This window comes from Kwoniella europaea, chromosome 1 (assembly GCF_036810445.1).
Source record: "Kwoniella europaea PYCC6329 chromosome 1, complete sequence".
NCBI lineage: Eukaryota > Fungi > Basidiomycota > Tremellomycetes > Tremellales > Cryptococcaceae > Kwoniella > Kwoniella europaea.
This window is the reverse complement of record NC_089487.1, coordinates 5,621,098-5,648,974: the sequence shown is the minus strand read 5'-3', so window position 1 is coordinate 5,648,974 and position 27,877 is coordinate 5,621,098. Positions and strand designations below refer to the sequence as shown.

Below are 27,877 nucleotides of genomic sequence, written 5' to 3'. Positions count from 1 at the left end.
TCATTCTCAACCAAACAACAACCAATTAATCCTTGGTAGATCGGGTAGTTCTCTTTCGTACTTCGGGATTGGTGACCTCGGGATTGGGGACGGGTACACCGGCATCGTCCAAAGCTTTCTTCTCTTCTTCTCCGGCGGGAGCAACGGGTGCGACAGCTTTGGTAGATGGTGTCTTCTTGACAGTGGTAGTTTGTTTCACCTTGGTAGGAGCAGAACCGATCAAACCGAATAGAGCAAGGAGCATACCGAGAGTGGTGAAAGCGGTGAGAGCGAGACCGGCGGCAACTTCTGGCATTTGTTTGACGGCAGAGGCGGCATCGATGCTAGCGAGGTCTACATTCAAATCACTGTTAGTTGGAATTATTGACAACCTTAAACATCATGACAGCTCACGGATGAATTCGTAAACCTTCAATCGGATCTTGTCAACCAAAGTGTTAGGGTGGTCGAGATCCTCATCTTCCAAAGATCCCTCAGCTTCTTTCTCAATAGGCTTCTTGACGTGGAAAGTCTCGTCGGCGAATTTCTTAGCTTGAGAAGCATCGTGTCCGATGAAGATGTTGTCGACTATATGGTTCATTAAAGTGTAAGCCGACCATGCGCTCCAGTCAAGTCAACAGGTAGCTTACAGAGAATATCCTCGGTCATGGTCCAAAGCTCAATACCGATACCAGCAATTTTGGTGAAGTCAGAGGGGTGCAAGTCTTCGAAGAAAGCGGGGTTAGGGATCTTGGCAGCTGCCCATGGACCTTTGTAAGCTGGGTTGGGGATCTTGGGAACGGTCCATTTGCCCTGTGGTGAGTCATGTTAGCTGCATATTGAATCAGCGTCAACGTCGTAGCTCACCTTGTAGTTAGGGTTTTTGATCTTGGGTTGAATCCATGGACCACATCCAGCAGCCTCTTCACATTTGGGGTTAGGAACCATAGGAGGGACCCAGTCTCCATCTTCTTCGTCCTGTATGAACAGTCGGTCAGCTCCATGCCTGTCCTTCCACGATTGTCTAGCTGGACTCACATCCCATTCTTCAGGCTTCTCGGCTTCTGGATCGGGGATGTATTCAGGCTCGTCCTCCAGCCAGTCATCGGGTTTGGTGGCGTCAGCGTCAGTCACCATGAGAGGAGCGTCTTCGTCCCAATCGGCAGGCTATGAAACAACGTCAGCTACGTTGCCCATAGAAGAATGTAAAATCAGCTGACTGACCTTGGTGGCCTCGAGATCATCGATCTCAGCTTCGTCAACCCACGATTCAGGCTTGAAGTCCTCAGGGTCGTCTAAGAAAGGGAAAGGTCAGCTTGGGTTATGGGAGTCCGAGACAGCTAACGTACCAATTTCCTTAGGTGGGTTGACGGCAGGAGTGAAGTCTTCAAGAAGACTACCGGTCTTGACTGATTCGTCGTTGATGAGGATTTCGAAGGTTTGATCGGGGCTACCCGAACATCATCAGTACTTTGCCATTGTTAAGGTTGATATGGGCGATACGTACTTGACGATCAAAGTGTATAGAGCCGTGGTCTTGGTGATCTTGGGAGCAGGAGGGTTCTTGAGGTGTTTCTCTTCCCATTCACCGGTAATTGGGTTTCGGTGTCTGAAGATGAAGTGGACTTTGTTGGTGGAACCACACTTGTCGGGACCGAACATGATTGTGAACGGGGTCTTGCAACACGCAATACGGATAAATTAGCATCAGATATTGGCAGAAACGTAATCGGAGCAGGATTGCTGACCTTGTCTGTGTAATCTTCACCAGCTCTGAAACCTTCACCTCCTTCACCTTCGGTCAAGAGTTTGATGTAAGCACCACCGCATTCAAGTCCCTTTTGAAGTTTGACTTCGTATTGAACTACTAGGGGTTTACCCTTTGGGTCGATAGGTTCAGGGAAAAGAGTCGAAATGGCATGGTGAGCGGCCTTGGTTTCTACGAGCATTTGATACCAATGTCAGCATTGTGACCGTACTGCCAACCACAAGTGCAGGTGATGCTGTCAACACGGCGAAGCCTGAACTCACTCAATACAAGACCTCGATCACCTTGAATACCAGGATACACCTCTGGTTCTTCAACTTCCCACTGACCTACATAAGAGAAGATCTCGTCGCCTACCGGAGTCTGCTTGGTGGCTCGGGATATAGTCCATCGTGAATCGGCAATGTTCTCGTTGAACTGTTCGATGAAAGGGGCGGTGAGGGAGGTAGGCTATATAAATGTATCGATGTTAGTGACAAATCCCGCTATTTCTTGATTACACATCCGAGCTATGGATAAGACATAGAATAGCTGCACTACAGAGCTCCTACCACTCCGCACATTCCATCACAATCGACATCGTCGGCTTGATTGACGGACAGAGCAACCACTCACATGGAATACAGCTTGTTCGGCAGCGGCTGAAGCAGCCAACATCAAAGCTGAAGTACCAGCTGCGCTGACAACGTTTTGGGCTCGCATCGTATTTGGGAGTATGTGACTAAGGTAGACTTGGAGAATGGAAAGATGGTGAGGTTGAGACAGTCGAGAAAGCGAGGAATGGGATGGAATAAGTTGGTTGTGACTACGGGATCGCGTCAATGGCAGTGGCAGTGACAGTGACAGATGCCGACGTGGAAGATATAAGATATCTATCAAGACACGTGTATCAACGGTCACACTGTGGAATATTCCAGTATATCCATTTATTGCATTTTATCCTATAGCCCGGATGATAACGTAAACATGTGACAAGTAACCGACGATGATGCATGGTGATGATGTAGTAACCCCTCACCTCGTGTCAAGTGCTCTGTTGAGTACTGTTTGGGAATTCACATAGTTCGCATCCGGAGCAACAAGGTAGTCAGTCATTCAAGTGTGTCTAGTGACTGACTAGTTAGGGCGAGGAAAACGTCTACTTCTCATTAAACATAATTACATCTGATATCTCTTTTGGTTATCTATATATACATATACATCATTTACATCCTTGGAATTCGCAGCTTGTATTTTCAGCAACAACAGCAACTTGAACAGACACGATGATCCCACCCGAACCACCCAAACACACCTACGCATCCACTCACCCGCACCCTGATCATATTGATATCCCACATACAGAGGGACCACCGGCACCGGCGACAGATGATTTGTTAGAGTCACCACCTTTGGTATCTAGTGCGGATAGGCCACCACCTTCTAGGGGGATTCTAAAGAATCCCCTCAGAAGGGGGAGTGGGATGGGGGAGGAGGGCATGTTAGTGGATAACCAGTGAGTTTTCACTCTTGCTACGGCAGTTAGGGGTGGGATAGGAGAATACTACTGTTTATATGAAACATATATATAAAACATCTATACTAACTATAACTTATACTCTATAGCCTGCAATGGGACGAAGCAAACATCGCATTGACCGAGATACAGAAGGATTCGTTGATGTGAGTGATGCTATATTATCTATATGATATATGTTACTAACATGTACTACTATGTTTTTAGGAAAATCACCGAACCCAAAACACCCTATGTACGATACGATGCTGAGAACGATCGAGTATTGGGTGGGTCATCCATCTTCTTATGACCCGACTGTCACTCATCTGGAATTTTACCTTACTTACATATGTCACGTTGATAGACAATGACATCCCAAACTTCGACCTCGAGCATGATCAAGCTCCTAAATCACCTAATACACCTCTGGATCCAGGACGGGGAAGGTAAGACTTCCTTCCCGTTTATGCATTGGTACTAGTGGCTGACCTGTATGAACTCGATCAGTTTCCCAGGCACACCCAACTCAACCACCGAAAACACCCTCTTCAACTCCCAAGCTCAACAACCTCAAGACGAAGTACCCAGACGACCTTCCGTTTCAAGCAGTTCCTCTCGATCAGCTTCGTTCTCCTTACCTACTCGCGACAGACCCGTTCGACCCGGTTCATCTGGCTCTTCCAGATCATCCCATTCTTCCCATTCAGGTGGTAAACCCAATATCCCCGGACCGGAGGCATTGGGAGCGACAGCCGCTAATACCGCTGCCAACTCTGGTGAGGTATTTAGCGATAGCGAAGATGAGATGGATGAAGAGCAGAAAGCGAAACATAAGGAATTCGCTCAAAAAAGAAATAACCATTATTCAAAAGAGGCTGCTTTCGCTATGAAAAAGGCTAGGGAGCTGTTACAGAAGGAAGAAGAGGAAGCACTAGAAGAGGAAGGAGGTGTTAATGGTGTTGCTAATGGGAAGATGGACATTGATGGATGAAGATGCTAAGAGTGATTTTGCCCGCCGTCTCAAGTGAAAGTGAATAGCAAGTAAAGGTATTTACTCAATCACTAGATTGTTTTGATCTGTTTGGAATTGAGAGAATGAGGAGAAGCCCGAGTTGTTATCGACGTTTAAAGGAGATTGCGTTTTTATGTCGTATATTGTATTATCTATCATCTTTCCCTCTTACATTCACCTGTATATGAATGACCATTTCATTGTTACCGCTTGATCAAATAGCATCTGGTAATGGTTATACATAGAGCACGAGAGCATCCTGACAGGATGACCCGTGGCTGACTTTGATCCGTCGGAAATAGAGAAACATATGTGTACCACCCCTTTAAGGTTGAAATTTCAGATCTACGAGCTTCCGGTGAAAGATTTATTTACAAAATCAAAAATTATCGATTGCGATCGTCCATATGCATATATTGGGATAATACATCAGACAGACCCATAGTAGAAAATCAAATATTCAACATGTCAATCGAAGAAGCCGCCCCAGCGATAAGCAAGGAAGAGAAGAAACGATTGAAAGAGGAGAAGCGAGCTAGGAAAGCTGCCAAAGCAGCAGCCGCCGCTGGTACTTCTGGTGAATCAACTCCTGCCGAGAAAGAGAAGAAAGAGAAGAAGAGGAAGAGTAGTGAAGATGCAGTGGAAGAAACAGTAAAAGAGAAGAAAGAGAAGAAGGATAAGAAGAAGAAGAGTAAATCTATTGGAGCCGATGGGGATGCTCAACCTTCCGAGACTGTAGGCGGCGCAGATGAACCACCAAAGAAGAAGACGAAGAAGTCGAAGACCGAAGAGACTGAAGAATCAGCTACTCCCGCTGAATCTTCCATCCCTTCTACAGAGGAGTCTACTCCGGTGTTGAGTAAGAAACAGCAAAAGAAGCTCGTAAAAGCTCAAGCCGCCACTACCACCAGCACTACCGGTCCATCATCTTCTGTGCCAAGTATTTCAACTGAATTCACCGCCGAACACAACACCTACCTCACCTCCCAAAACATCACTTTAACTCCTTCAGTCTATCCTCCAATCTTATCTATACCTTCGCTACCTATCAATCCCGCACTTCAACCATTCCTCAAATCATTCTCTAAACCTACCCCAATTCAAGCATGCAGTTGGCCAGCACTATTAGCCAAGAGGGATGTAGTGGGTATAGCAGAAACAGGATCCGGTAAAACTCTATCATTCGGTGTACCAGGTCTCAACCACGTAGCGTCGCTTCCACCCGTGGGGAAGAAAGGTAAAGGTCAAATTGCCATGTTGGTTTTGGCACCTACGCGAGAACTCGCCCAACAGTCGCACGATACGATATCGGCTTTTGGTAAATCCGTAGGGATCAATTCGGTCTGTTTGTTTGGTGGTGTAGGTAAATACGAGCAGATAAATGAGTTGAAAAAGGGAGAGACAAGGATCGTCGTGGGGACTCCCGGAAGAACTTTGGATTTGGCTGATGCGGGTGATTTGGATTTGAGTAGGTGAGTGAAGAGTTTCAAAGGTTGTTTCTCTTTTTGGTTCCTTGTGACATATGGACAATATACCAAAAAGCATACTAGAACGAAAATGGAAGAATGTGATTTATAAACAGGACATCTATATTTCATATCGTCCTACGTATCCTCTATTATTATACCGAATACGACCGTCGTTGACCCTCTGTCTATGACGCAGCGTATCATACCTTGTGTTAGACGAAGCGGATAGAATGTTAGACCAAGGTTTCGAGAATGATATCAGAAGAATTATAGCTCATACGCCTGATCGTACCAAAGGTAGACAAACTGTCATGTGTGAGTAAACACCACTATCTATCATCTTGCCCATCAATCCATTGGACCGGGCATGTTACCTATGGCATCGCGACGTAGTACACCTTTTCTGCTCTATCCAGTCCATGTAATCGTAACAGCATGCTAACCTGTCATCTTCTCATACACAGTCTCTGCCACCTGGCCTGAATCAGTCCGAAGACTCGCTTCTTCCTTCCTCAACGATCCTATTCGGATAACCGTCGGATCAGACGAGCTTTCAGCTAACAAGAGGATCGAGCAAGTCGTAGAAGTCTTGGACAACTCAAGGGACAAAGAGTGAGTCTGCCACTTCCCTTACTTGTGCTCCTATCCCTTTGAAATGAACCAATCTAATACATGTAAATCATCTAGCGGACGATTACTGTACCACCTGCGAAACCACTTGAAAGCTCACCCCAATACTCCCACATCCCCAACCCGTATATTAGTATTCGCCTTATACAAGAAAGAAGCTCAACGTCTTGAATACACCATCCGAAAAGCCAACTACAACGTCGGCGCGTTACATGGTGATATGACTCAGGACGCTCGATTCAAGGCTTTGGACTTGTTCAAGACTGGTAAACAGAATGTTCTTGTTGCTACGGATGTAGCTGCGAGAGGATTGGATATTCCTGATGTGGGGTTGGTCATCAATGTGACGTTCCCTTTGACCACCGGTGAGTTGGTCTTTTGTCTGTTCGACACATCACTTTTACCTCAACCTAAATACCAGGACTACCCTGTTCAGACAGACTATCCTTGTATAATGGTTTGTCGTCATATCGTTGGACATAGCTGATACAACTCTGATAACGCAGAGGATTTTGTACACCGATGCGGTCGAACTGGACGAGCAGGCAAGACAGGTAAAGCCGTAACTTTCTTCACTGGGGAGAACCATGAGAAATCCTTGGCAGGTGAATTCATGAGAGTTCTGAGAGATGCTGGAGCGGATGTTCCAAAGGAGATGGATAGATTCCCTACAACCATCAAGAAAAAGGGTGAGTCGTCAAGTCTTTATTCACAGTACAATACAAGTGGTCCATTGCTGACAATTGGTTACTTTTCTGGGGAAATAGAGCACGGATCATATGGTGCTTTCTATAAGGATACTAGTGATGCTCCTGCTGCTACCAAGATCACCTTTGACTAGGTGTGATGTCGTGGATCAGGTTCAAAGATCTTTTTTTTTTGGTATGAGATAGGCCTTAGATCCATCATTTTTCATCGGGTATGGTATACAGCCGTATCTTTGATCGTCTTGATTCTTTGTACCGTTGATAGATGCTTGCTTTTATGTATGATAGATGTCATCAGCAATTCTGGTGTGGACTGACCAACAGTCATATTGAGATAAGACTTGAAACCGGCCGCCACGAGTGATTCGAGTCTTATGTCATCACTTGCTCGCATTTCGAATTTTTCCGCAAATCCCGGATCTCTCTCTCTCTCTCTTTTTCAGCTTTGCCATTCCCCGAAGGTCTTTCGAAGTCGTTCGGTTTAAATCGTTATGAAATGCGACTGTATTTCACCTTTTCAGGCTTAAGGCACTTACGGCGAATGATCATTATTTACACCATCGCATTATGCATATGGAGATGCAAGGACTCAGTTGTTCTCGAACTATTTATTCGGTGTCTAACCACCTACGATGCCCGTGGATCGTTCGGTGGTTAGTGGACCGGACGGAACGGTGAATGAGACGATACAATCGTTTTGTTTCGATAACATATATATGGTCAAGCTGAATTTGTTCATCTTCCCTTTGTCTTGCCTTGTTTTATATTTTACATGAATCACAAACCATCCAATCTAACTCGATCATCCTACTTGTTTATCCATAACGTACCAATATAATATCGTTCTTAACCCATCATCTACATCATGAGTTTATTCGCCAAATTAGGATACGAATCGATACCTTCCGAAATTGCCAAGAAGAGTTTCTACGAGTTGAAAGCTACTTTACCTGGGAGTAAAGGTGAATTGGACTTTGTGAGTATATATCATCGCTCTGCTCTACTTATCGGTAAGGTGCTGACGAGGTGATCTGACGGTGTAGGCAACTCTGAAAGGAAAGGTTGTATTGATAGTGAATACAGCATCTAAATGGTGAGTCATCCGTTGTTTGTTCATCATTGGGAAAGATAAGGGACTGATGATGGATTGGTGAATGAATTCAGTGGATTCACCTATCAAGTGAGCATCTTATCCCTCTTTCTAATTTACGATCGACCAATGATCAGTTATGACTGACTCTCAACCTGTATTTGAACAGTACACCGGCCTCGAAGAATTGTACAAATCATACCATGATAAAGGCTTAGAAGTACTGGGTTTCCCTTCCAACGAGTTCGGGAGTCAAGAACCTGGTACCGATGATGATATATCTTCATTCTGTACTGTGAGTCATTCCTAACCTCGACTGGCCTCGCCTCATTTTCTTCTCCCTCCTGATATGCATGTGCTGATCTGCTTGTGCTCCTGCTTGTACAGCTCAACCACGGTGTAACCTTCCCTTTGATGAAGAAATCCGAAGTGAACGGTAAAAACATGAACGAAGTATTTGCTTGGTTGAAATCCCAGAAAGGTGAAGGTGTAGGTGGTATAGCAGGAACAACTTCTATCAAATGGTATGTGTAACCCTGCCTTTCATTGTTCTGTCTCGGTTAGCTAATGAGACGTGATGCTCGCTGTAGGAACTTTACCAAATTCCTCGTTGATAAGGAAGGTAAAGTAGTAGGAAGGTATGGATCATCCACTAAACCTGAGAAATTGAAAGAGGAGATCGAAAAGTTGTTATAATTATAAATAAATTCGGACGGATGTTCTAGATATATACTCGGATTGTGTTTATACCAAATTAAATATAGCCTGGAGTGATTATAATGCATTTATATGCACTTGATCCAACTCGCATTACTGCATTCATGAGTAGAGGTCTTTTGAGCGGTGAGAAGAGTTGCCACTGGGAATGAGACCTCAGATGAGGTGATCGTCGGTCGGTTGTAACTCTTCCGACGGGTGAAAGCGTAAACAAAATCGTAGTTGTCAATCCAATTCAATTGAGATGGATGGAGGTCCAAGCGTCATTCGGACTTTACCTTACACTTTTACATACCTTACTCGTATATACGTTTGTCATAGATACAACACCAAGGATCACAATGACCAGATCAGCGTAGACCGTACAGATCATCGAAGACACAGTCGAGGACTCAAGTCCAACCACTTGACTATCTAGGTAAAAAATAGTATAGGATGACCCCTACCTCGACTGCCAGTGCGAGTGCGAGTGCAATCCCCTTCACCCCTCCTCATCCATTATCCACCACTTCCCCACAGACACAAACACAAACACCTTACACTCCAGGATCACATACAGAGACCACTCCATTCGTCAGACAAAATCTCAATGAAGTAATTACCAGTAACAGTGGTAGTTTCAGCGTGATTCGACAACCTGGAGACAGAGATAACGGGGATATATCGAAAGGGAAGTACCAAGATTGGGAAGAAGAGTTTGAGAGGTCGAAATTGAAGGAATGGGAAGAGAAGGTTGAGAGGGATTTAAAAGGTTGGAGAGGGGGGGATGGGTATGTTTGCACATTCACGACTAATGAGCGTCTTGGAAGCTGATATGATGATCGAATTGCATTACTACCATCACGAATGATACGATGTATCATGGCTATCTACAACCACTTCAACAATACCTTATATGCTTATATGTCATCATCCTCAACACCATTATGTCAAAAATCATAGCAAGCCGAGATCGTACTATGCCCTTCAGGCTCTCCCTCCCCACTCGTATTTCCACCAACCCATAACAGGGACGATAGGCAAACATTTACCGAAGGAGATCGTAAGGATAGAAAGGGATTGGAGTGGTGGGGAAGTATGTCAGTGAGTTGTAGTCGCATAATGTCCACTTCAATAATCACAGACGCTTCCGAGGATTAAATACATCACGGTGGTATCGCTGACTATCCACAAACATACAGGTTCGATACAGTCTATCCAATGGAATTGGTAGGAAGGGTATGTCGCCATTCACCTCTTAAAAGCATATGTAACATCTCAAACCAATTGAACAAAGTATATGAGCTGAATGTTTTGAATTCTGTTGTGATCTTGATGGCTCACTTGCAGATCCAGCCGCACCAAATATCTGAGTTTATCACTACCCTCAACGAGATCCTGTATTCGGCGTATTCTGTCAGAGCGACCATATGGGATAATCTGATTGCTGTGGGAACACTTTGGACGAGTTTGATATGGAGGGCAAGTCATTTTGAAAAGGTGAGAAGATATCAAGTGACAGTCCAATTATCTACAAGTAGCCGATCTCATATCAGGCAATACGGTCAATTCAACACTCAGCATGTTGGCTAATCTTTCATTATCTTCTTTTTAGGAGTTACAAAGAGCTGAACGGTTCATCCAAGAATCCAATAAAACGCTGTTCAACCCACAGGGGTTGAACGTACTTTCTCCACGATATGTTGCTTTACAATTCGTAAGTTCCCCTTCTTTTTATTTCACCAGTAAGGCCTTTCACTGGACTGACTGGTGTGATTCGTTTCGCTTCGGTTCTCTCTATGATTATAACAGCTCGAAATTGAGTAAGTCATAATCATCTGCTTCTTCTTCTTCCTCTTCACTTGAATCAATATGATATACCTCACTTGCTGATCGTGTATCAACACTTCTACAGGTATTATTAGCGAAATGATTATACTAAGACTCCCTTCCATAATTCCCGTCCACCTCTTTCCATCTTCTCGCTGTTATCACATCATTGTTGTTATACCTTGCATACAAAATCTCATCTATACTAGTTATTATACATTTACACATCAATCACGAGAGTACGAAACTAAACCCCCTTCCAATCTGTATATATTATATCGTTATAATGAATCAATGACATGATGAAATCCGCTATCTTCTATAGGGTAATATAGGGTATATGTGTCTCAGTCGATACAAAAGCATCTATAATCTAACGATCTCTCCAGTCCATTCCGTCTGTGGTCGACAATGCACTCTATGACAGTTCCTTGGGAATCGCTTTAATAGCTTTATCGATCAATTTATTGGTATAATCAGGATTATCCAAATACAAATGATGTCCTGCTTTAGGAATAACGTGACATGACGATTGAGTGTTTCCTGATTCTTCGAGTAATTTCACTGAATCTTCACCACCTTTCACGTCCATCCCTATTAGTTAGTAACGAGATCAGCTCGAGTCCAAACCAGCGACTTGTATGTGCAGAGGAGTAACTTACAATCATTATCACCATACATGAATGTAACAGGTACTTTCAATCTATTTATTCGATCGATGATAGGTATTCTCGCATATGCACCGGGAGCAAGGATATGAGCTAGAAAGTCAGCCGTCAGTGAAATGTTCAATGCCTGAATATTACTTCTTGTCTCTGATCGAGTAATTACTTACAGATACAATATTCTCCACTACCTTTCATGATACTCGTACCATATATATAAGAATGAAGATCCCTCACGTCGTCTTCTGACTGAGCGGCAAATCGTCGACTCGAATATTTACCGACCCATAATGGACCGAAGGGACCAACACTTCGGAGGATACTGAATGGGGACATACCGCGTTCCCATCCCCATGTGAAGACTACTCCAACAATTCGAGGTCAATAAAAGATGACCAGCATTGTATATGAGATTTGAGTTGACTCACATTTCATCATATTCCTCCTTACGAAACTCTCTTCTCTCCTTTTCGCCCATTCCTTCGCCTCTCCTTGCGGACCACTGTTCAACTCCGCCTCAGCCGCATCAGTCGCGTCGTCCAATTCCTGAGGAGTTTCAGGTGGACTTCTCGTCTGCGTTTGTACATTATCTCTCGAGGTAAGTTCGGAGGTTAGGGGATATCTGACATATTCAGGTCCATGGGGTATACCAGCCGGCGACAAAAGGATCAGACCCTTGACTCTTTCTGGATATCTAACTGAATATGCTGATGCGAGATAACCGCCTAGGGAATGACCGACCAAAATCATTTTTTCCACTCCTACTGACTCCCGCCATGATTCGAGGGAAGAGACGAAAAAATGTTCTGCCCTTGATACACGTGATGGAATTGGTGTGTTGGATGGTGAGTTGAGTAGAGAGGGAGAAGGTCTGGAGGATAAGCCCATACCTAACCAATCTAGGAAGAAGGTACGTCGACCTGTTGATGATGAGGAGAGAGAGATGGATTCCCAATTACGGAAGAAGAAGCTAATCAAACGATATGAGCCAGAGTCAGCATATCACCCTCAATCTACCATCGAAACCAGATTCAAGCAATCGATGTTTGAATTCCAACACCATCCACTCGAATTCATTAGGTTGGAAGACAATTGACTCACCCTAAAGCAGCTGCATAACCATGTAAAACCACTACCGCCTCTTTATTATCTTTATCTTGAGGTTTTGTAATTTCCAAAGTATTTATGAAATCAACCATCTTCCCTTGTTCTTCTCCCTTGTTACATTTGTGATGATGCTTCTTCTTCTCTTTCGTACTTGCACTTGCACTTGCACCGGACAAATCCGTTGAAGAAGAAGTTGCACTTCCCGGTGTGATGTCTCTTGGGTCAGCGGGATGTTGAGGTGCCAAAGTAGGATTTGGAGTAGGTATGAACACATTTCGGAGAGTCGCTACTAAACCAGTGGAAGATATGGGTAAAGGTTCTTTGATTTGTCCAATTTCAGTCTCTGGTAAATCGTTGTTTGTGGTTTGTTTATTCGAAGGGCTAGATCCAAACCATCCTTTCGATATTTGTTGAGCGGGTACAGATGAAGGTTCGAAAGCGGCCATACGCCTGAGTAACCTTTCTTCAGCTAGACGAGCTTCCTTGTATGAAGAGGTGGACCACCAAGCCGATAAGGAAGATTTGAAATCTGTTGGGATATCCCTCGCTCGAGGAAGGGGAGGAGCTGATAGTGGCCTTTCAGGAATGGAGGTAGAGGGAGATGCGTGGATCGGTTGAGGTGTTGTAGTCATTTTGGTTGTGATTCTGATTAGACGTCGAAGAGGACCGGAAGGTCTCAGTGAGATTGGAAGGGATGATATGATGTTGAGTTAGAGATGGCGATTCAAATGGGATGAATCGATTGAGGTCGGAACGTATATATACTTTTGATGATGATTGATAAGGAACTATCACTCGGAATCCGATCTGTATGGCCGTGGTTGAGGTATTTTACAAAGGATGACAGGATGACAACAAGATGATGAGTTATGTTATATATGATATATTCTGTCATCAACATGCATTTCATCGTCATCGATGATCTTGGATCGGCCGTTTCCATTGATTGTGATGGTAGACGTAGATGGCCGAGGAGAAACAGAAATAGATTACGACACGAGTTCGGCAAGGCACTACTGACCCATCACCATCACCTTTGCCACCACCCGCATCAGACTGGCCTATAGCCGAAGGGCATGGGGGTATATGTCCGCTCATCAGCTTAAAGTACATCAGAATTTATTTTCCTCTTTATTTATTTGATCATCTAGTGGACAGATACCAACACACATGTCAGCCTGCTGGACCATGAGCCGTACATGGTGATCCAAATTATATATACCATCCTCGTGTAGCTTGTAAAGCACTAGCTGTCCATTGCACAGTGTGAGATCCGTTTTAAGGGGATAGGCGGATTTATCCGTCGGAAGTTGAAAAGCATAACAAGTGCGACTCACGCCATTTGATTATCAACGTTTCGGAAAAAAAGTTGAATTCGTAGGATATCACTGACAAAGATCACAAAACATCTTGACATAGTAATATACATATACCACAGAGAGATTATATATAGTCAGCTGTTTCATCCCCAGGAAGACTATTCTGTATCTACTGATCGATAACAAACATCCCATCATCGGTCCCTCTTCCAGCAAGGTATATATCCCTCTTTATCTCCACCTTCGAGATGTCCCGTCCAACAGCTATATCATCCCCTCCTACCACACCACCTACACCCTTCAAGTTCGATTCGATACCTGATGCGATAGAGACGATATCTCAGGGAGGGTTCGTGGTAGTGATGGATGATGAGTCGAGGGAGAACGAAGGTGATCTTGTATGTGCGGCTAGTAAGATTACGACAGAAGGTATGGCTTGGATGATCAAGTGGACTAGGTGAGCCTTGTTATCAACATCCCGTCCCCTTTTACTGTCCATCATCACAGACTCAGGAGATGTGGGATGATTGTGGGGATGAAGTAGTGTATGAGTCGTAATATTATAGAGCTAATTCGTGTATTGGCTCGATTGGAATAGCGGGTTCATCTGTCTTTCCCTCCCACCTTCTCGTCTCTCAGCCTTTTCGCTCCCACCTCTCCTTCCCACATCCGGTAAATCAGAAGACCCAAAGGGAACAGCCTATCATCTGACTGTTGATGCCAACTCGTCCAAACATCCTGTATCGACTGGTATATCAGCACACGATCGTGCGTATACCGCCAGATTGTTAGCTTCGCCGGATAGTCAGGAAAACGACTTGACTAGGCCTGGTCATATGGTTACGCTGAGGTATGCTCCGGGAGGTACGAGGAAGAGGAGAGGACATACTGAATGCGCTGTTGGTGAGTGAGATGTTTCTTTGATTGATCCCTTGAGAGTTCCTGCTTTTCCTTGTCGTTCCCTTTGGCTGTATCATCGACAGTACAATAACTTCGGATGGTATATGCCTCACGGATATATACCACCACATTGAACTTCGTGGTTAAGATACAGCTCTGATCTCATAGTGAAAATACCTGATGTTCCACTATATCTAATCAAAATCCTCTTCTCCCATTAATTCCTTCCCACTATCTCATATTCGTATATCACGCTGACCATCTTCTTTATTCACACAGATCTATGTTACCTATCCAACCTCCCTCCTGCCGGTCTCTTGTGCGAACTTGTCCACCCCACGAAAGAAGACGGATCGATGGCTAGGAGAGATGACTGTTGGAGATTCGCGAGAGAATGGGGATTAAAAATTATTAGTGTCGAGGATCTAGCAGAGTATGTGACAAAGCATGGCAAGGGACTTGTCCCTGAGGCTGAGGAGCATCAGGTGTAAATTCATTGACATGCAATCATATATATATATATGTGTCCGTCAACCTATAGCTCGTGCAGATACCTTATATTTTGTTGCACCCCACTTGATGACCACTCAGTCTCTCTGCTTCGAACGCTCATCATCTCGCAACCCTTGTCCTGTTCGGTGATATCCTTTCGCTGGCAGATAGTCTCCTGTACCCGGTAGTCATGTAATGACAGTCCATGCCACATATCCCCCCTTTCCCCATTTGATACGAGGCTCGTATTATATAATGTGGCGGTTGAGTCATGGTTGACTGGATCGGCGATCATCATAAGATATACGCGACTTTTTAAACTTTTTAATCTACTCAACCTCCACTCCACTCATCCATCCTAATCTCGTTATCCTCACTTCTACCACCGTACATTGGTTTATACTACTCTTTTTTTTCTTTTTCTTTTCTCCTCTCTCTTATCCTTCTATATCCATTCCAAAGGCGATCAAACACAACATGCCACCGCGTAGATTGACTCGTCACTCCTTACCTACGCCTGCTCACTCTACTACCTCTTCTACCCCAGGTAAGACGGATCAATCGGTGGCAAATGGAGATAGCTCCATCATTTCCAGCGCCAGAACAAAAGATAAAAATTCAGCTGTCCAACCTGAAACTCCGACTAGTTTAGAGGACGAAGATTCCATCGCTATCGCGTTGGGATCTGAGGTCAGTGAGGGGAGCGAAGAAGGAATCGTAGAATACGGAGTCAAAGAAGGTGAGTTCATGTCTCTGCTTAATTTTCTTGAAGCACTCGCTATGAAAAGTATTCGAGCTAAATATGGATGACGCGTAGAATCGCCCGAATCGCCTTTCACCTCTACCTCTGCGCCATCCTCATCGAAAAAGTATAGACTGGAATCTGTCACTCTTCCTACTAGAAGATCCAAGCTGGGTTTGGACAAGACAGACAGTGCGGATAATATGACTCTCGAATCGCCTACTCATGGCAAAAGAGGTCAGGCCAATGGTAATGACCTAGTCAAAGTAGAGAACGAAGATGTCGAAGTATGTATAGCACTCTAATCTTCTCCCACGTTGGCATGAGATATCACTGAGCTGACGAGATATTCCGTACTAGATGAAAGATGAAGAACCAAAGCAAGAAGAATTCAAACCCACTACATCGCGCTCACGAAAGGGTAAAGCCAAAGTCCACCCTGCCGAACAAGCACCATTCAACATTGGTAAATTCTCATCTGTATCCAAAGCTCAAACCTCAGATCTCGAGTTCGACGCTCCGAAGACTACTCGGGGTAGATTGCCTAGAGCGAGTAAAGGTAAAGCCAAGAAAGAGTTGACTCCACCTTTGACAGACGAAGAGACTGAGTTTGAAGAGGATGCTGGATACGCTATGGATAGTGACGAGGAGGAGAAACAACTTAAACAGGCTATTAAAGCTTCTACTCAAAGATCCAAAACGACAAGCAAAACTAGATCCAACGCTTCTACCAGTGGGACGAGTACACCTACTGGAAGTACAAGGAAGACAAAGGGGAACCAAGCTGCTTTGAGAGCCGCTGTAGCCAAAGCTGCAGAAAGTAAGTTGAAGCCGATTTTCATGTTTAGGAAGTGTTTGCAGCTGACTGTCTTATAAATTATAGAACGATTCCAAGGTACCAACGGTACCAACACCCCTTCAACCCGAGGTCGAGATATGACACCTCGTTCAGAAGTCGCGACCGACATGACACCCTTATCAGATGATGACTCTGGATTATCAACTGTCTTATCCGATATATCAGCCGACGAAGCTCAAATCACCGATTCTGAGGAGGATGATGCGTCAGATCTAGATTTTCCATCGGACGATTCGTCAGATGTCAAACCTCGTAAGAAAGCTCGTAAATCCGGTGGAAATGGTAGATTTGCAGGGAAAGGACGGTCATTAGCTGATGGGAAATGGATCGAAGAATTGGCTGATGAGCTGGGATCCGAAGGTGAAGGATTAGATCCTGATGAAATGAAGATGATGAGTCTTAGAAAGATGAGGGAGAAAGCGAGATTGGAACGAAAACGATATGAAGAAGCTGCTGCGCCTAGGAAGAAGAAGGAGAAGGAGTTGAGTCAGAAATTGGGTAGGAAATTGACGAATGGTGAGAAGAATCTGGTGGCTCTCAGTATGGTATGTCCAAGCGTTCTCGTCGGCTGAAGCCCCTTTGTTGAGGTTCATTGCTGATTCTAAGGATCATTATGGTGTGTAGAGCCATCCTGAACTTGAGGATGTATGGGGAGATCTTAAAGCCAACGTCGAACCTGTTAAACCGGTAACAATGGAAGCTCATCCGTCATTGAAATTAACCCTATTACCGTTCCAGAAAGAAAGTTTGTACTGGATGAAGAAGCAGGAAGAAGGACCGTGGAAAGGTGGGATGTTAGCCGATGAGATGGGTATGGGTAAAACGTGAGTTCCCTGTTACTACTGTGAAATCAGGGTCATAGCTCATCCACATTGCTTGGTAGAATCCAAACTATCGCTTTACTTCTTTCTGAACCCCGAAGAAAACCCTCGTTGGTAGTGGCACCGGTAGTAGCGTTGATGCAGTGGAAACATGAGATCGAAACTCATGCGGAAGGATTCACGGTTTGTCTTTGGCATGGCCAGCAGAGGATGAAAGCGAATGAACTGAAGAAGTACGATGTGGTGAGTTGTCCCTACCCTTCAATCGAAAAGATCACAACTCATGTCTATGATAACAGGTCCTTTCGTCTTATGGTACACTCGAAGCTGCATTCAGAAGACAACAGAGAGGATTCAAGAGGGGAAATAATTTCATCAAGGAGAAGTCACCAATGCACGAATTTGAGTGGTACAGGTGAGCTATCTCATTCAGCTTCGGAAGAATATCAGAGAGCTTATCATCTCCGTCATTGATGTCTCAGAGTCATTCTTGACGAAGCTCATAACATCAAAGAACGAAGCACGAATGCTGCCAAAGCTGCTTTCGCGTTACACGCTACCTATAAATGGTGTCTCTCTGGTACACCTCTACAGAATAGAGTGGGAGAATTATACTCTTTGGTTAGATTTTTAGGAGCCGATCCTTTCAGGTAAGATAACATAAGAACCATAAGTGTAAAAGCATTGTAACTAGCTGACTGATTTCTCTTGCCCAGTCACTACTTCTGTAAGAAATGTGATTGTAAATCTTTACATTGGCAATTCAAGGATAAGCGAACTTGTGATTCGTGTGGCCATAAACCTATGGATCACGTTTGTTTCTGGGTGAGTGCCATCAGCTTACAACTAAAGCATAAAACTCATCAGCTGACCACCGGTCCTTATCAGAATACCGAAATTCTCACTCCAATCGCTCGATATGGTATAGAAGAAGGTGGACCGGGTCATACGGCTTTTAAGAAACTCAAGATCTTGTTGGATAGGATGATGCTTAGAAGAACTAAGCTCGAAAGAGCAGATGATTTGGGATTACCTCCTCGAACGATCGTAGTCAGAAGAGATTACTTCAGTCCAGCCGAGAAAGAACTGTATATGTCTTTGTTCACCAATGCCAAGAGACAGTTCTCAACTTATGTTGGTGAAGGTACCGTCTTGAATAGTGAGCTCGCTTCCACGCGCTGCATTCAGCCATATAGCTAACAAGAGAATATGATCAGATTATTCGAATATTTTCTCTTTGATCACTAGGAGTGAGTCAGCTATCTTCTTGTAATTGACACAGTCATGCTAATATGTCATCGGTAGTGCGACAAATGGCTTGTCACCCTGATTTGGTACTGAGAGGTAGGACTGGCGCACTCGTGAAGGATGCGCCTGAGGGGACGGTCTGCAGATTGTGCAATGATACGGTAAGCTACCCAGATCTTAGCCGTGCCTAGTCAAGCTGACAACTTATGTCCTTATCATGCAGGCTGAGGATGCGATTATGTCACAATGTCATCATGTATTCGACAGAGAATGTATAAGACAGTATCTGGAGGTCAAGCAGGCCAGAGGACATAAGGTGAGTTGTACAGTGTGGGCGTTTGAATCGGCAGCTCATTCACCGTAACTTTGATAGCCGGAATGTCCCGTCTGTCATATTGAGATCTCGATTGATCTCGAAGCTGAAGCGTTGGATCTGGAAGATAATAACAAGAAAGCTAGGCAAGGTATATTAAGTAGATTGGATTTACAGGTAGGTCATGGTCGATCCGACATCTCATGTTGTCGTGTTTGATATAAGCATGATGGGAAGCTGATTTAGGCTTTGGTAGAACTGGCGATCATCATCCAAGCTTGAGGCGCTAGTGGAAGAGTTAGAGAAATTGAGGAATAAGGATTGTACAATCAAATCACTTGTGTTGTGAGTATTCAGCTTACGAGTTACGCCGACACAAGCTGATGGGTTGAGATGTCACAGCTCTCAATTCGTCTCTTTCCTGGATCTGATAGCTTTCCGATTGCAACGAGCCGGGTTCAATGTGAGTGGAGACATGGAAATCATTCTTCGTCACTGATTCACGTATCGTAGATCTGTCGATTGGAAGGTGGTATGACACCTCAACAGCGAGATGCGACCATCCAGCATTTCAGTGAGTCTACACTACTATGGTCATTGATAGTGCCATCAGGAGACCAGCTACTGATTTGCATCGTAGTGAACAACACCCATGTCACAGTGTTCTTGATCTCCTTGAAAGCTGGAGGTGTAGCTCTGAACTTGACAGAAGCAAGTATGGTATTCATGATGGACAGTTGGGTAGGTCCACCTTGCCATATTTCTCGATGTCGAATAGTGTTAAGCTGACATATCGTTTTGTGGTTGATAGTGGAACCCTTCAGTGGAATATCAAGCGATGGATCGTATCCACAGATTAGGTCAAAGGAGACCTGTCAAAGTGGTCAAATTGGTGATCGAAGATAGTATTGAAGATCAGATCGTACAATTACAACATAAGAAACTGGCTATGACCGAAGCTGCGCTTAATAAAGATCCTGATGCAGCATTGGGTAAATTGACTGTTGAGGATGTAAGCTCTGAGTTTTCTTATCTTCTCTCCCCTTTCCGTTGACAAGGAATTAAGCTGATAATCTGATGGGATGTAGTTGGGTTTCTTGTTTAAGCTGTAGTTTCGGGGGACGAAGATATGCGAAATGACAAAGCGATAACGACATTTTCGATAGTAATGACCCAAAAACAGTCTTACTTATTTCTTCTCGTTCAATTTTTCGGTCTACTGGTTGTGAATTAGATGATCCTATATGTATGTCTGATTTGTAGATAGAGTAATCTATGATATGTTCATGTCTTACTCTGGGAGAGAGATACAGCCACTTTGGCCTATTACCATGTTAGTACGTCATTTCAAGGTCCGAGTACCCGTCTGACCCGCTTGACGTTATTTTCATGTTCGGACTAATCCAAAGTCAACCACGTGGTGACAGCGCACATTATCTTCCGCTCAGGTTTTTAGTCGATTTTGATTTTATTGGAATTTTCTCATCATGCGAGTGAGATAGCACAGCATTCCATTCAGCCTGATAGGGTGCTAATCTCTCTTTAGGGGCACACACCTCAGACTGCCATCTCCTCATTCTTTCTCTTTGCGTCCTTCGTCTCTCTTATTGTTCTTTGTGACTGTCAACTGTCAGAGGATCGACACAGACACACAGCATAAGAATTTATTGGAGTAAATTGTCATTTACCTTGGGTCATAAAGGATTAACTTATCATTCTCGATTCTCGACCGGAAAAAGAAAAGAAAGAACGGTTTCATCTTCATCGTCATTTCCACTTCAATTGGTACTCGACATCATCTTTGTACCGTTCAATCATCAATAATCATACAAAATCAATCAAAGCTGTAACATCATCAACCACTCCCACCACTCATCCAATCAGTATGGCCGAAGTCACCTCACCACTACGTCGTAGGAATATAAAACCAAGACAGGACGTATCTTCTGCTGCCCCCGAGGCAAGCTCTGCAGCAGGTAAGTGAACCATTCTGTATTCTGCGACCAGGTCAAGTTCGTGTATAGTTGGAGAAGAGTGTCATTCTCAGAAACAGAAACTATACAGGAATGGATAGTTGATGATTTTGTCTTGTCTCTTGCTTTGTGCTCCGCTCACTATTGCGTGATGCCGATGCCCTCCCATCTCCTCCTCCCTACCCTTCCTTACCCGGTTCTCGTCTATCCTACCCCTTCGCCTCCCTCCTCCTCTCGTGCTGTGCGTGCTCTGGTGCAATCGAACAACAATCATTCTGACATCAAGCTCCTTCTCCTTCCCCCTCTGCTGAACCTTCATCCTCACCTTCACCCACCACATCGGCTGAACCCGAACCATCTTCTGCTGCACCTTCGTCTGCTGCCGCCGAACCATCTTCAGCCGAACCTTCGCCCTCTGCATCACCATCGGCTTCACCTTCAGCGGCACCTTCATCAGCTGAACCGTCCCCTTCCGCCTCACCCTCACCTTCCGCTTCCCCTTCGCCCTCGCCTTCTCCATCTGCCGAACCGTCCTCTCAGCAGCCATCCAGCGCACCATCCTCCGACGCCAGTCAGTCGCCTAGTCCTAGTGCCTCACCTAGTCCCTCAGCTTCGGCTAGTCCAAGTGCTGCTCCATCAAGTCAACAGCAGAGTCAATCCCAGAGCCCAAGTGCGGAACCTACGTGGGTCAAACTCCGCTTAGATCCTTTGTGCATGTGCAGATTGTGCTGACCTCGAAAATTACCCCTATACAGTTCCACGCCTGGTGGTACGACTACTACCATCACTGTAGGACAATCATCCACTCAACAGAGCCAGTCAGCCTCTCCCTCAGCAGGCGAATCCAGTCAGCCTGGTACCACGTGAGTTTGTCTGCAAATCCTCTCATCTTCCCATCTGATCCTTGTACTGATCCATCCTTGAACAGCACTTCCACAGTCATCGTTCAACCTTCCAACACCTCTTCCGAATCAACATTAACCTCGGCAGTAGGCGTGGTAACCACCACCGACTCCGAGGGACGATCCACTACCTCGACCCCGTCCGAAATCACCTCATCGTACGTGACCACCTCCGACGGACAGGTATACACCGTCACTCGGATAGTGCACAACCCAACTGGTGCGCTGGACAGCGGTGGAAGTGGAAGTGGATCCAGTACAAATTCATTCTTCAACAACAAAGGTGCTGTGGCGGGTGTATTCGTGGTAGTTGGTTTAGTGGTAGTGGGGATAATCTTCGCATTGGGCTTATTGTGTTTCAGAAGACGTAGAAGACAGAGATTAGATAGGGAAGTGACGGCTGCTGCTATAGCAGCATCATCAGGTGGAGCAGCCAGATCACCCCTGGATGAAGATAACGAAGATTATCATTCGGGTAGTGGACCGACATCCGAATCGTACCCTTCTACTGTCAATCAACCTATGACTCAATATGGTCAATATGGAGCTTCGTACGGTAACGCAGGGGGATATGATCCTTATGCTGCTGCTGCTGCCGGTGCAGCCGGTGCTGCTGGAGGGTATGGTGCCACTCATCATACAGGTGGATATGATGGATTACAAGCTGGGAATCAAGGATATTATTTCGATCCGAGAGATGCGGCGAATTATCAGGATGCCCCTCAAGATGATAGTTATCTGAATGCACCTCAACACGGAGGGTATAATGATCCTTATGGAGGGTATTCGACGGGTGGAGAGGGGAGTGTCGATACGCCTAATAATGAGAGGGAAGATCCGCTGAGGGTGAGTCCAGTTAATTTTCAAGCTAGTGAATTGTATCGGAAGAGGATGATGGCTTATGTTGGGTGATTTGATAGGTCGCTAATCCGTCTCATGGAAGACAGTGATGATTGATAACTTTCATACTTGTGGTTATATTTCGCTTTGATCAGGATGGACTGGTTTCTATCTTTTACTAACATATATCTTACACCAAAATGGTTTGATCTCGACTGGCTCAGTATTCGGTTTTCTCTTTTTCTATCATATGATAAACCTTTGTAGCAATATTTTCATCTTTTCACATTTTAACAGCTATTATTAACCGAAAACGTCTTTGCTCTTAAGACCTCTTTCTCTTCCTTGTCTGGATAATTTACTTTCAACTTTTCAACTTTCAACTCGACTTAGCAGTGAAATAATCTAAACGGATTCTTCTTTGTTTATGCTACCTCGTACTACGTATGTACTGTAAATATATCTTTGAGTACAAGTATATTACCGTGTCTATCTACTATGCATGCTTATCGATACCTCTTTCTTCCTCTTCGTGTTCTACCAAAGCATTACCAGTGTACGAGTACCACGTTGAACGATTGAGGGATGACGTCAACGCTCGGTACCTTACGAGTATGTATAGCCTATAGGAACCAAAAGAGGGCTTAAGCTTTGATGCATTGGCTTGGCATTTGACTAATGGTGACGTTTGATCATTAAAAATAAGAAAAATAAGAAAAATAACAACCAACAAATCGGAACATCGAGATAACATCGATGCATTACATTCCTTGATAGTACTATCGACTATCGATATTATCATCATCCTTGAAAACGCTCAAACAGGTGAAAAGTACGAGTGAGTATCTGATCAAATAAATATAGATCATTACGGGTCAGATCGTAACTTTCGTAAGTTTCGCTTGCTTGCTTGCTTGTTGTTTTTGTTGTTGTTTTTGTTGTTGTTTTTGTTGTTGTTTTGATGGTACGGTGCCGAGTGGATCGAGTGTGACCACAAAGGAATGTGTTGACCAATCCATCAAAGGAGATTGCACTAGTAGGAGGAAGATCATTTCTCTCTCTCTCCCATGATCACTTGGCAACAGGAGCAAACACAGCATAGTGAACACGTAAGAGTGCAGCTCACCTGACTCTGTACAAATACAGCATACAAAAAAACATTGACCTCATCTTACCACCCACTACCTACTACCTACCACTCATAGCATACTCTAATCACCTAATCTCACAATGTAAGTCACTATCCGCTCTTCCCTTATCGTACCTCTGACCTGACTTCTCTGCTACTACTACTACTATAGGGACACCGTCTCTCCCCGTACGAAACATCGTGCAGAGCACCTCTCCCGAAGTGCAGCAGCGGCAGCCCACGCATCATACTATGCTCATCCATCCCTCCATCTCCACACCTACCTCTCAAAGGAAAATCCGGTGATCCTCGATGGTCAAGGTCAAATTATCAGTGCATTGAACGAACCTAACCAACCTCCTCTATCGACCTTACCTCAATCGAACGACAGGGTAAAAGACACCAACGTCAGTAATATCCCACATGCGAATGCGGAGAAGGACGCCGAGGTAGGACCGGAAGGGACGAAGAAAGAGGAAGGAGGGAAAGAAGATGCTGGTGCACCTAGTGGAATGGATAAAGGTGCTTTGCAAGTTAATGGTGAAGCTGGAGGGACGATCACTTCTCCTGGTCCTGCTTTGGAAGATGTATTGAAATTCAAAGAAGTGCAGAATGGTTGGTCACAACATCAACATCAACATGGACAAGGTGCCAATGGCAACTCAGCCGTACCGGCACAACCTCAGGGAGACGGACATGTCGAAAGACCAGAATTGGGGAGACATTGGAGTGTTAGTGACAGGATGAATCCCCATTTACAACTGATGTGAGTTGAGGTCAAGTATAGTGAAGTATGATAAGTTGAGCTGACGAGATACGATATAATTCCTAGGTGTGGTCCGTTATTGGCTTATTATACGGTTAAGAATGATATTTGGCAAGGAGGAGCTTTAGTCGTAAGCAAGACCTATCACTAATTACAATTCACTTTTGAGCTGACGCCGTCTGTTCAGGTCGTTCGAGACGAGTGAGTCATCTGCCTTTCTGATCGTAGCCTCGAGCAGAGTACAGCCAGCTGACATAACTTTCCAGCGGCTCTGACCTCTCATCCCTACCTTACATCACCTTAACATTCCACCCTCATACTCCCCCATCTGCCGAAGATCCTTCAATACACGATTCCACTATCCACCTCATTCCCTCACAGACCGTTCAGGCAAGACGTATCCACGTGTACTCGTCTAGAGACGGTAATATGTCTTTCTTCAGGTTCATCTTTGAAATACCCTTGCAACATACTCAGATGGTAGTTAGGTACAGGTTGAATGGAGGGGCAGAGATGGATTTTGTGATTCCTCAGAAAGGGGAGAATATGAGATGGGCAGCGCATAGCTGTAATGGTGAGTTTGGGAAATTCTCTCATCCCTTCTTCTGCATCATCCGTTCCGTGTATTGTAACCTTTGCCTCGGCTCGATGCTTTGAGAGGATAAGAGCTAACTTGGGCTACACAGGTTTCTCATCAGGTGTGAACCCCGACGAATTCAAAGGCTCTTATCCATCAGGATATGACCCCGTGTGGGAAGATTTACTGCTCAAACATCACGAGAAACCTTTCCACTGTATGGTAGGAGGTGGTGATCAGATTTACTGTGATGCTCTGACGAGAGAACCTGAGATGCAACGTGAGTGTCGCATTTTAATCTCATATCGTCTCTCTTCGAATTTTGCACTAAGAGTTGTGTCGATTTTACGTAGCTTGGATCACTGCTCCCGATAGGAAGAGTAAATTGGCTACCGAATTAACGGATGTCATCGTAAGTGGAAGATAGTTTTAGGTATACTTCTAGTACTGCAGAGCTAATCACGTATGTGCTACAGCGCGAAGCAGTCGATAGATTCTAGTGAGTAAACCCAAATGGGAAATATGTCATCTGTGTACCTAGCTAACCCCCGTATAGCTTCAACCATTATTGCAAGATATTCCGAAGTAACGCTTTTGGACGAGCCAACTCATCCATCCCCATGGTCAACATGCTGGACGATCATGATTTGATTGGTTAGTTATCTTTGCATGTGACTGCCTTTTAGGCAATCAAGCTGAATGACTCGATTGTGGTACAGATGGTTTCGGTACATACGATGATGAGACTCAAGCTTCACCTGTCATGTCCTTTGTAGGATCTAGAGGATACTTTGTGAGTGTCAGATTTCCTCATCATAGATACGATAAATCGTTATAGCTGATGGACAATATCTGTCTGTAGTGGTTCCTCCTCTTCCAGCTTTTCGTCTCGGGTACGTCCAAATATCTTCAATGATCTGCTCTCACCAGCCTACTAATAATGTTGTTGTCATTTATAGATGAAGTAGACGGTGTTGACCCTACACCTGGAACTCATACTCTGAAGAGTATGATCGTAGGTGATGAACCTGGACCATGGATCCCTTTCCCCTCTCACTCATTGCTTGTGTACCTCGGCCCGAAAGCCACGTTGTTAGCTTTGGATTGTAGAGCAGAGAGGAAATTGAATAGGATCTGTACGCCTCAGACTTACGCGAAGACTTTCGCAGAGGTAAGGAAGATACAGGGGATCGAACAGCTTGTTATACTCTTGGGTGTACCTATAGGTAGGTTCATTCTCATCTCATATTGAATTATACTGAGTATTGTAACTTCTCCTTAGCCTACCCTCGTATGTCCTTCCTTGAGCATTTCTTAGATTTCAAGTGGAATCCCATCAACATCCTCGCTCGACATAACGCCATGGGCCTAGGAGGGATGGTCAACAAGTTCAACCAGGCTTCGGAACTATTGGACGATCTGAACGATCATTGGTGTGCTAACACACATAAGAAAGAACGAAACTGGCTCGTACTGGAATGTCAGAAACTGGCGAGAGAACAGAAATTCAGAATTACATTCTTATCTGGAGATGTCCACTTGGCGGCCGTCGGGTGTTTGTTTACCTATAACAAAGGAAAGAAGAGATTCGCGGTGAAGCCTGAGGAGGATCATAGATATATGTTGAATGTTATCACGAGCGCTATCGTCAATGTGAGTCTAACATCTCGTCGTCCAATCTCCATATCACTCTTCCATTCACATACAAAACACATGGAGCTGATTAAAAGCTTTTCAGACGCCTCCTCCTCCTGGTGCGGCCAGAATGGTCTCTATGCTTGGAAAGAACAAACACAGAACGTTGCGTGAGTTTTAAGATGTTCTGGATCGATAGAAGGTGAATTGAGTTTGGCTGATGTGCGGTCCTTGATATTTGATCGTGACGATGGAAATGTAGATGGTACGTTTTATTGTGTGCCTGTGCGACATGATCTCCGCAACTCCGATCTATGCTGACATATGGTTTGTGGTTCAGCCCAAGACACCGATGAGATTATGATTCCGCTTTTCTTGAAAGATACGGATGGGTCTGCATCGAAGTTGAAGGTGAGTATTGAGTGGACAGGGTATTGGGTATACTCATTGTGCTACTTTCAGACCGCGTTGAACCGAAGAAACTACACAGCAGTAGAGTACAACAACAACGGTGAACTGGTGTTTGATATCAGAGTTGAGAAATCACAGGGTGCAGGAGAGACTGTCAGGTGGGTCATATGTATCATGCGAGAGGAACATATGAGGTAGCTGATGTTGATACAACATTTCGTAGTTATCCGATCAAGGCTCCTGCTCCTAGGTGGTAAATGGGAGCTTGACGAACCTTTATAGATGAATTGGTCGAGGATGGATGAATGGATATTTACTTATAATGTTTATAATCAAATGAGATCTTGGTATATCAATCTATTCTAGGTAAGCGACGGGTTCTGTATGAATCATACTCATATATACAATACTATGCATTCAAGTTAAAACTTCTAGACGATATATTCAAATTCACTTCATCTGTCGACAAATATGGTATGTTCTTTTCCCCTTGTTTCAA

The 27,877-nt window shown here is 44.5% G+C and overlaps 10 protein-coding genes across 10 annotated transcripts; 8 read left to right on the top strand and 2 right to left on the bottom strand.

Annotated features, from left to right (window-relative positions):
• Window positions 1–25: 25 nt before the first annotated feature.
• On the bottom strand, window positions 26–2,449 carry V865_002149 (uncharacterized protein; the record flags this gene model as incomplete). The annotated part of the gene is made up of 11 exons (XM_066225954.1): window positions 26–333; window positions 394–567; window positions 630–792; window positions 847–957; window positions 1,018–1,146; window positions 1,204–1,274; window positions 1,329–1,429; window positions 1,487–1,656; window positions 1,728–1,918; window positions 2,011–2,197; window positions 2,363–2,449. 11 exons carry the CDS (start codon window positions 2,447–2,449, stop codon window positions 26–28), a joined length of 1,692 nt encoding a protein of 563 aa, XP_066082051.1.
• Window positions 2,450–3,012: 563 nt separating this feature from the next.
• On the top strand, window positions 3,013–4,236 carry V865_002148 (uncharacterized protein; the record flags this gene model as incomplete). Its single annotated transcript, XM_066225953.1, has 6 exons — window positions 3,013–3,242; window positions 3,353–3,409; window positions 3,471–3,532; window positions 3,610–3,691; window positions 3,753–3,910; window positions 3,953–4,236. 6 exons carry the CDS (start codon window positions 3,013–3,015, stop codon window positions 4,234–4,236), a joined length of 873 nt encoding a protein of 290 aa, XP_066082050.1.
• A 486-nt stretch (window positions 4,237–4,722) lies between these two features.
• V865_002147 (ATP-dependent RNA helicase DBP3) lies at window positions 4,723–7,197 on the top strand (the record flags this gene model as incomplete). Its single annotated transcript, XM_066225952.1, has 6 exons — window positions 4,723–5,729; window positions 5,923–6,041; window positions 6,191–6,338; window positions 6,414–6,721; window positions 6,863–7,045; window positions 7,124–7,197. The coding sequence occupies 6 exons, from the start codon at window positions 4,723–4,725 to the stop codon at window positions 7,195–7,197; spliced, it is 1,839 nt and encodes a 612-aa protein (XP_066082049.1).
• Window positions 7,198–7,928: 731 nt separating this feature from the next.
• Window positions 7,929–8,849, top strand: V865_002146 (uncharacterized protein; the record flags this gene model as incomplete). Its single annotated transcript, XM_066225951.1, has 6 exons — window positions 7,929–8,039; window positions 8,107–8,156; window positions 8,228–8,243; window positions 8,323–8,448; window positions 8,541–8,677; window positions 8,744–8,849. The coding sequence occupies 6 exons, from the start codon at window positions 7,929–7,931 to the stop codon at window positions 8,847–8,849; spliced, it is 546 nt and encodes a 181-aa protein (XP_066082048.1).
• Window positions 8,850–9,305: 456 nt separating this feature from the next.
• On the top strand, window positions 9,306–10,782 carry V865_002145 (uncharacterized protein; the record flags this gene model as incomplete). Its single annotated transcript, XM_066225950.1, has 6 exons — window positions 9,306–9,640; window positions 9,813–9,953; window positions 10,052–10,088; window positions 10,200–10,349; window positions 10,465–10,566; window positions 10,765–10,782. 6 exons carry the CDS (start codon window positions 9,306–9,308, stop codon window positions 10,780–10,782), a joined length of 783 nt encoding a protein of 260 aa, XP_066082047.1.
• A 315-nt stretch (window positions 10,783–11,097) lies between these two features.
• Window positions 11,098–13,083, bottom strand: V865_002144 (uncharacterized protein; the record flags this gene model as incomplete). Its single annotated transcript, XM_066225949.1, has 5 exons — window positions 11,098–11,273; window positions 11,342–11,440; window positions 11,515–11,706; window positions 11,773–12,314; window positions 12,446–13,083. 5 exons carry the CDS (start codon window positions 13,081–13,083, stop codon window positions 11,098–11,100), a joined length of 1,647 nt encoding a protein of 548 aa, XP_066082046.1.
• Window positions 13,084–14,018: 935 nt separating this feature from the next.
• Window positions 14,019–15,161, top strand: V865_002143 (3,4-dihydroxy-2-butanone-4-phosphate synthase; the record flags this gene model as incomplete). Its single annotated transcript, XM_066225948.1, has 3 exons — window positions 14,019–14,227; window positions 14,369–14,673; window positions 14,950–15,161. The coding sequence occupies 3 exons, from the start codon at window positions 14,019–14,021 to the stop codon at window positions 15,159–15,161; spliced, it is 726 nt and encodes a 241-aa protein (XP_066082045.1).
• Window positions 15,162–15,639: 478 nt separating this feature from the next.
• On the top strand, window positions 15,640–20,257 carry V865_002142 (uncharacterized protein; the record flags this gene model as incomplete). The annotated part of the gene is made up of 20 exons (XM_066225947.1): window positions 15,640–15,901; window positions 15,980–16,191; window positions 16,265–16,724; window positions 16,788–17,308; window positions 17,388–17,587; window positions 17,647–17,827; window positions 17,884–17,999; window positions 18,067–18,234; window positions 18,301–18,409; window positions 18,473–18,743; window positions 18,802–18,834; window positions 18,890–18,993; window positions 19,056–19,148; window positions 19,206–19,322; window positions 19,402–19,490; window positions 19,548–19,608; window positions 19,659–19,719; window positions 19,786–19,886; window positions 19,957–20,157; window positions 20,234–20,257. 20 exons carry the CDS (start codon window positions 15,640–15,642, stop codon window positions 20,255–20,257), a joined length of 3,384 nt encoding a protein of 1,127 aa, XP_066082044.1.
• A 773-nt stretch (window positions 20,258–21,030) lies between these two features.
• Window positions 21,031–22,970, top strand: V865_002141 (uncharacterized protein; the record flags this gene model as incomplete). Its single annotated transcript, XM_066225946.1, has 5 exons — window positions 21,031–21,121; window positions 21,405–21,801; window positions 21,874–21,981; window positions 22,047–22,866; window positions 22,941–22,970. The coding sequence occupies 5 exons, from the start codon at window positions 21,031–21,033 to the stop codon at window positions 22,968–22,970; spliced, it is 1,446 nt and encodes a 481-aa protein (XP_066082043.1).
• A 957-nt stretch (window positions 22,971–23,927) lies between these two features.
• V865_002140 (uncharacterized protein) lies at window positions 23,928–27,635 on the top strand (the record flags this gene model as incomplete). The annotated part of the gene is made up of 17 exons (XM_066225945.1): window positions 23,928–23,961; window positions 24,197–24,755; window positions 24,822–24,885; window positions 24,943–24,956; window positions 25,022–25,329; window positions 25,442–25,612; window positions 25,686–25,744; window positions 25,809–25,831; window positions 25,889–25,986; window positions 26,052–26,125; window positions 26,195–26,225; window positions 26,292–26,558; window positions 26,615–26,985; window positions 27,071–27,137; window positions 27,308–27,378; window positions 27,430–27,536; window positions 27,602–27,635. The coding sequence occupies 17 exons, from the start codon at window positions 23,928–23,930 to the stop codon at window positions 27,633–27,635; spliced, it is 2,352 nt and encodes a 783-aa protein (XP_066082042.1).
• Window positions 27,636–27,877: the final 242 nt, after the last annotated feature.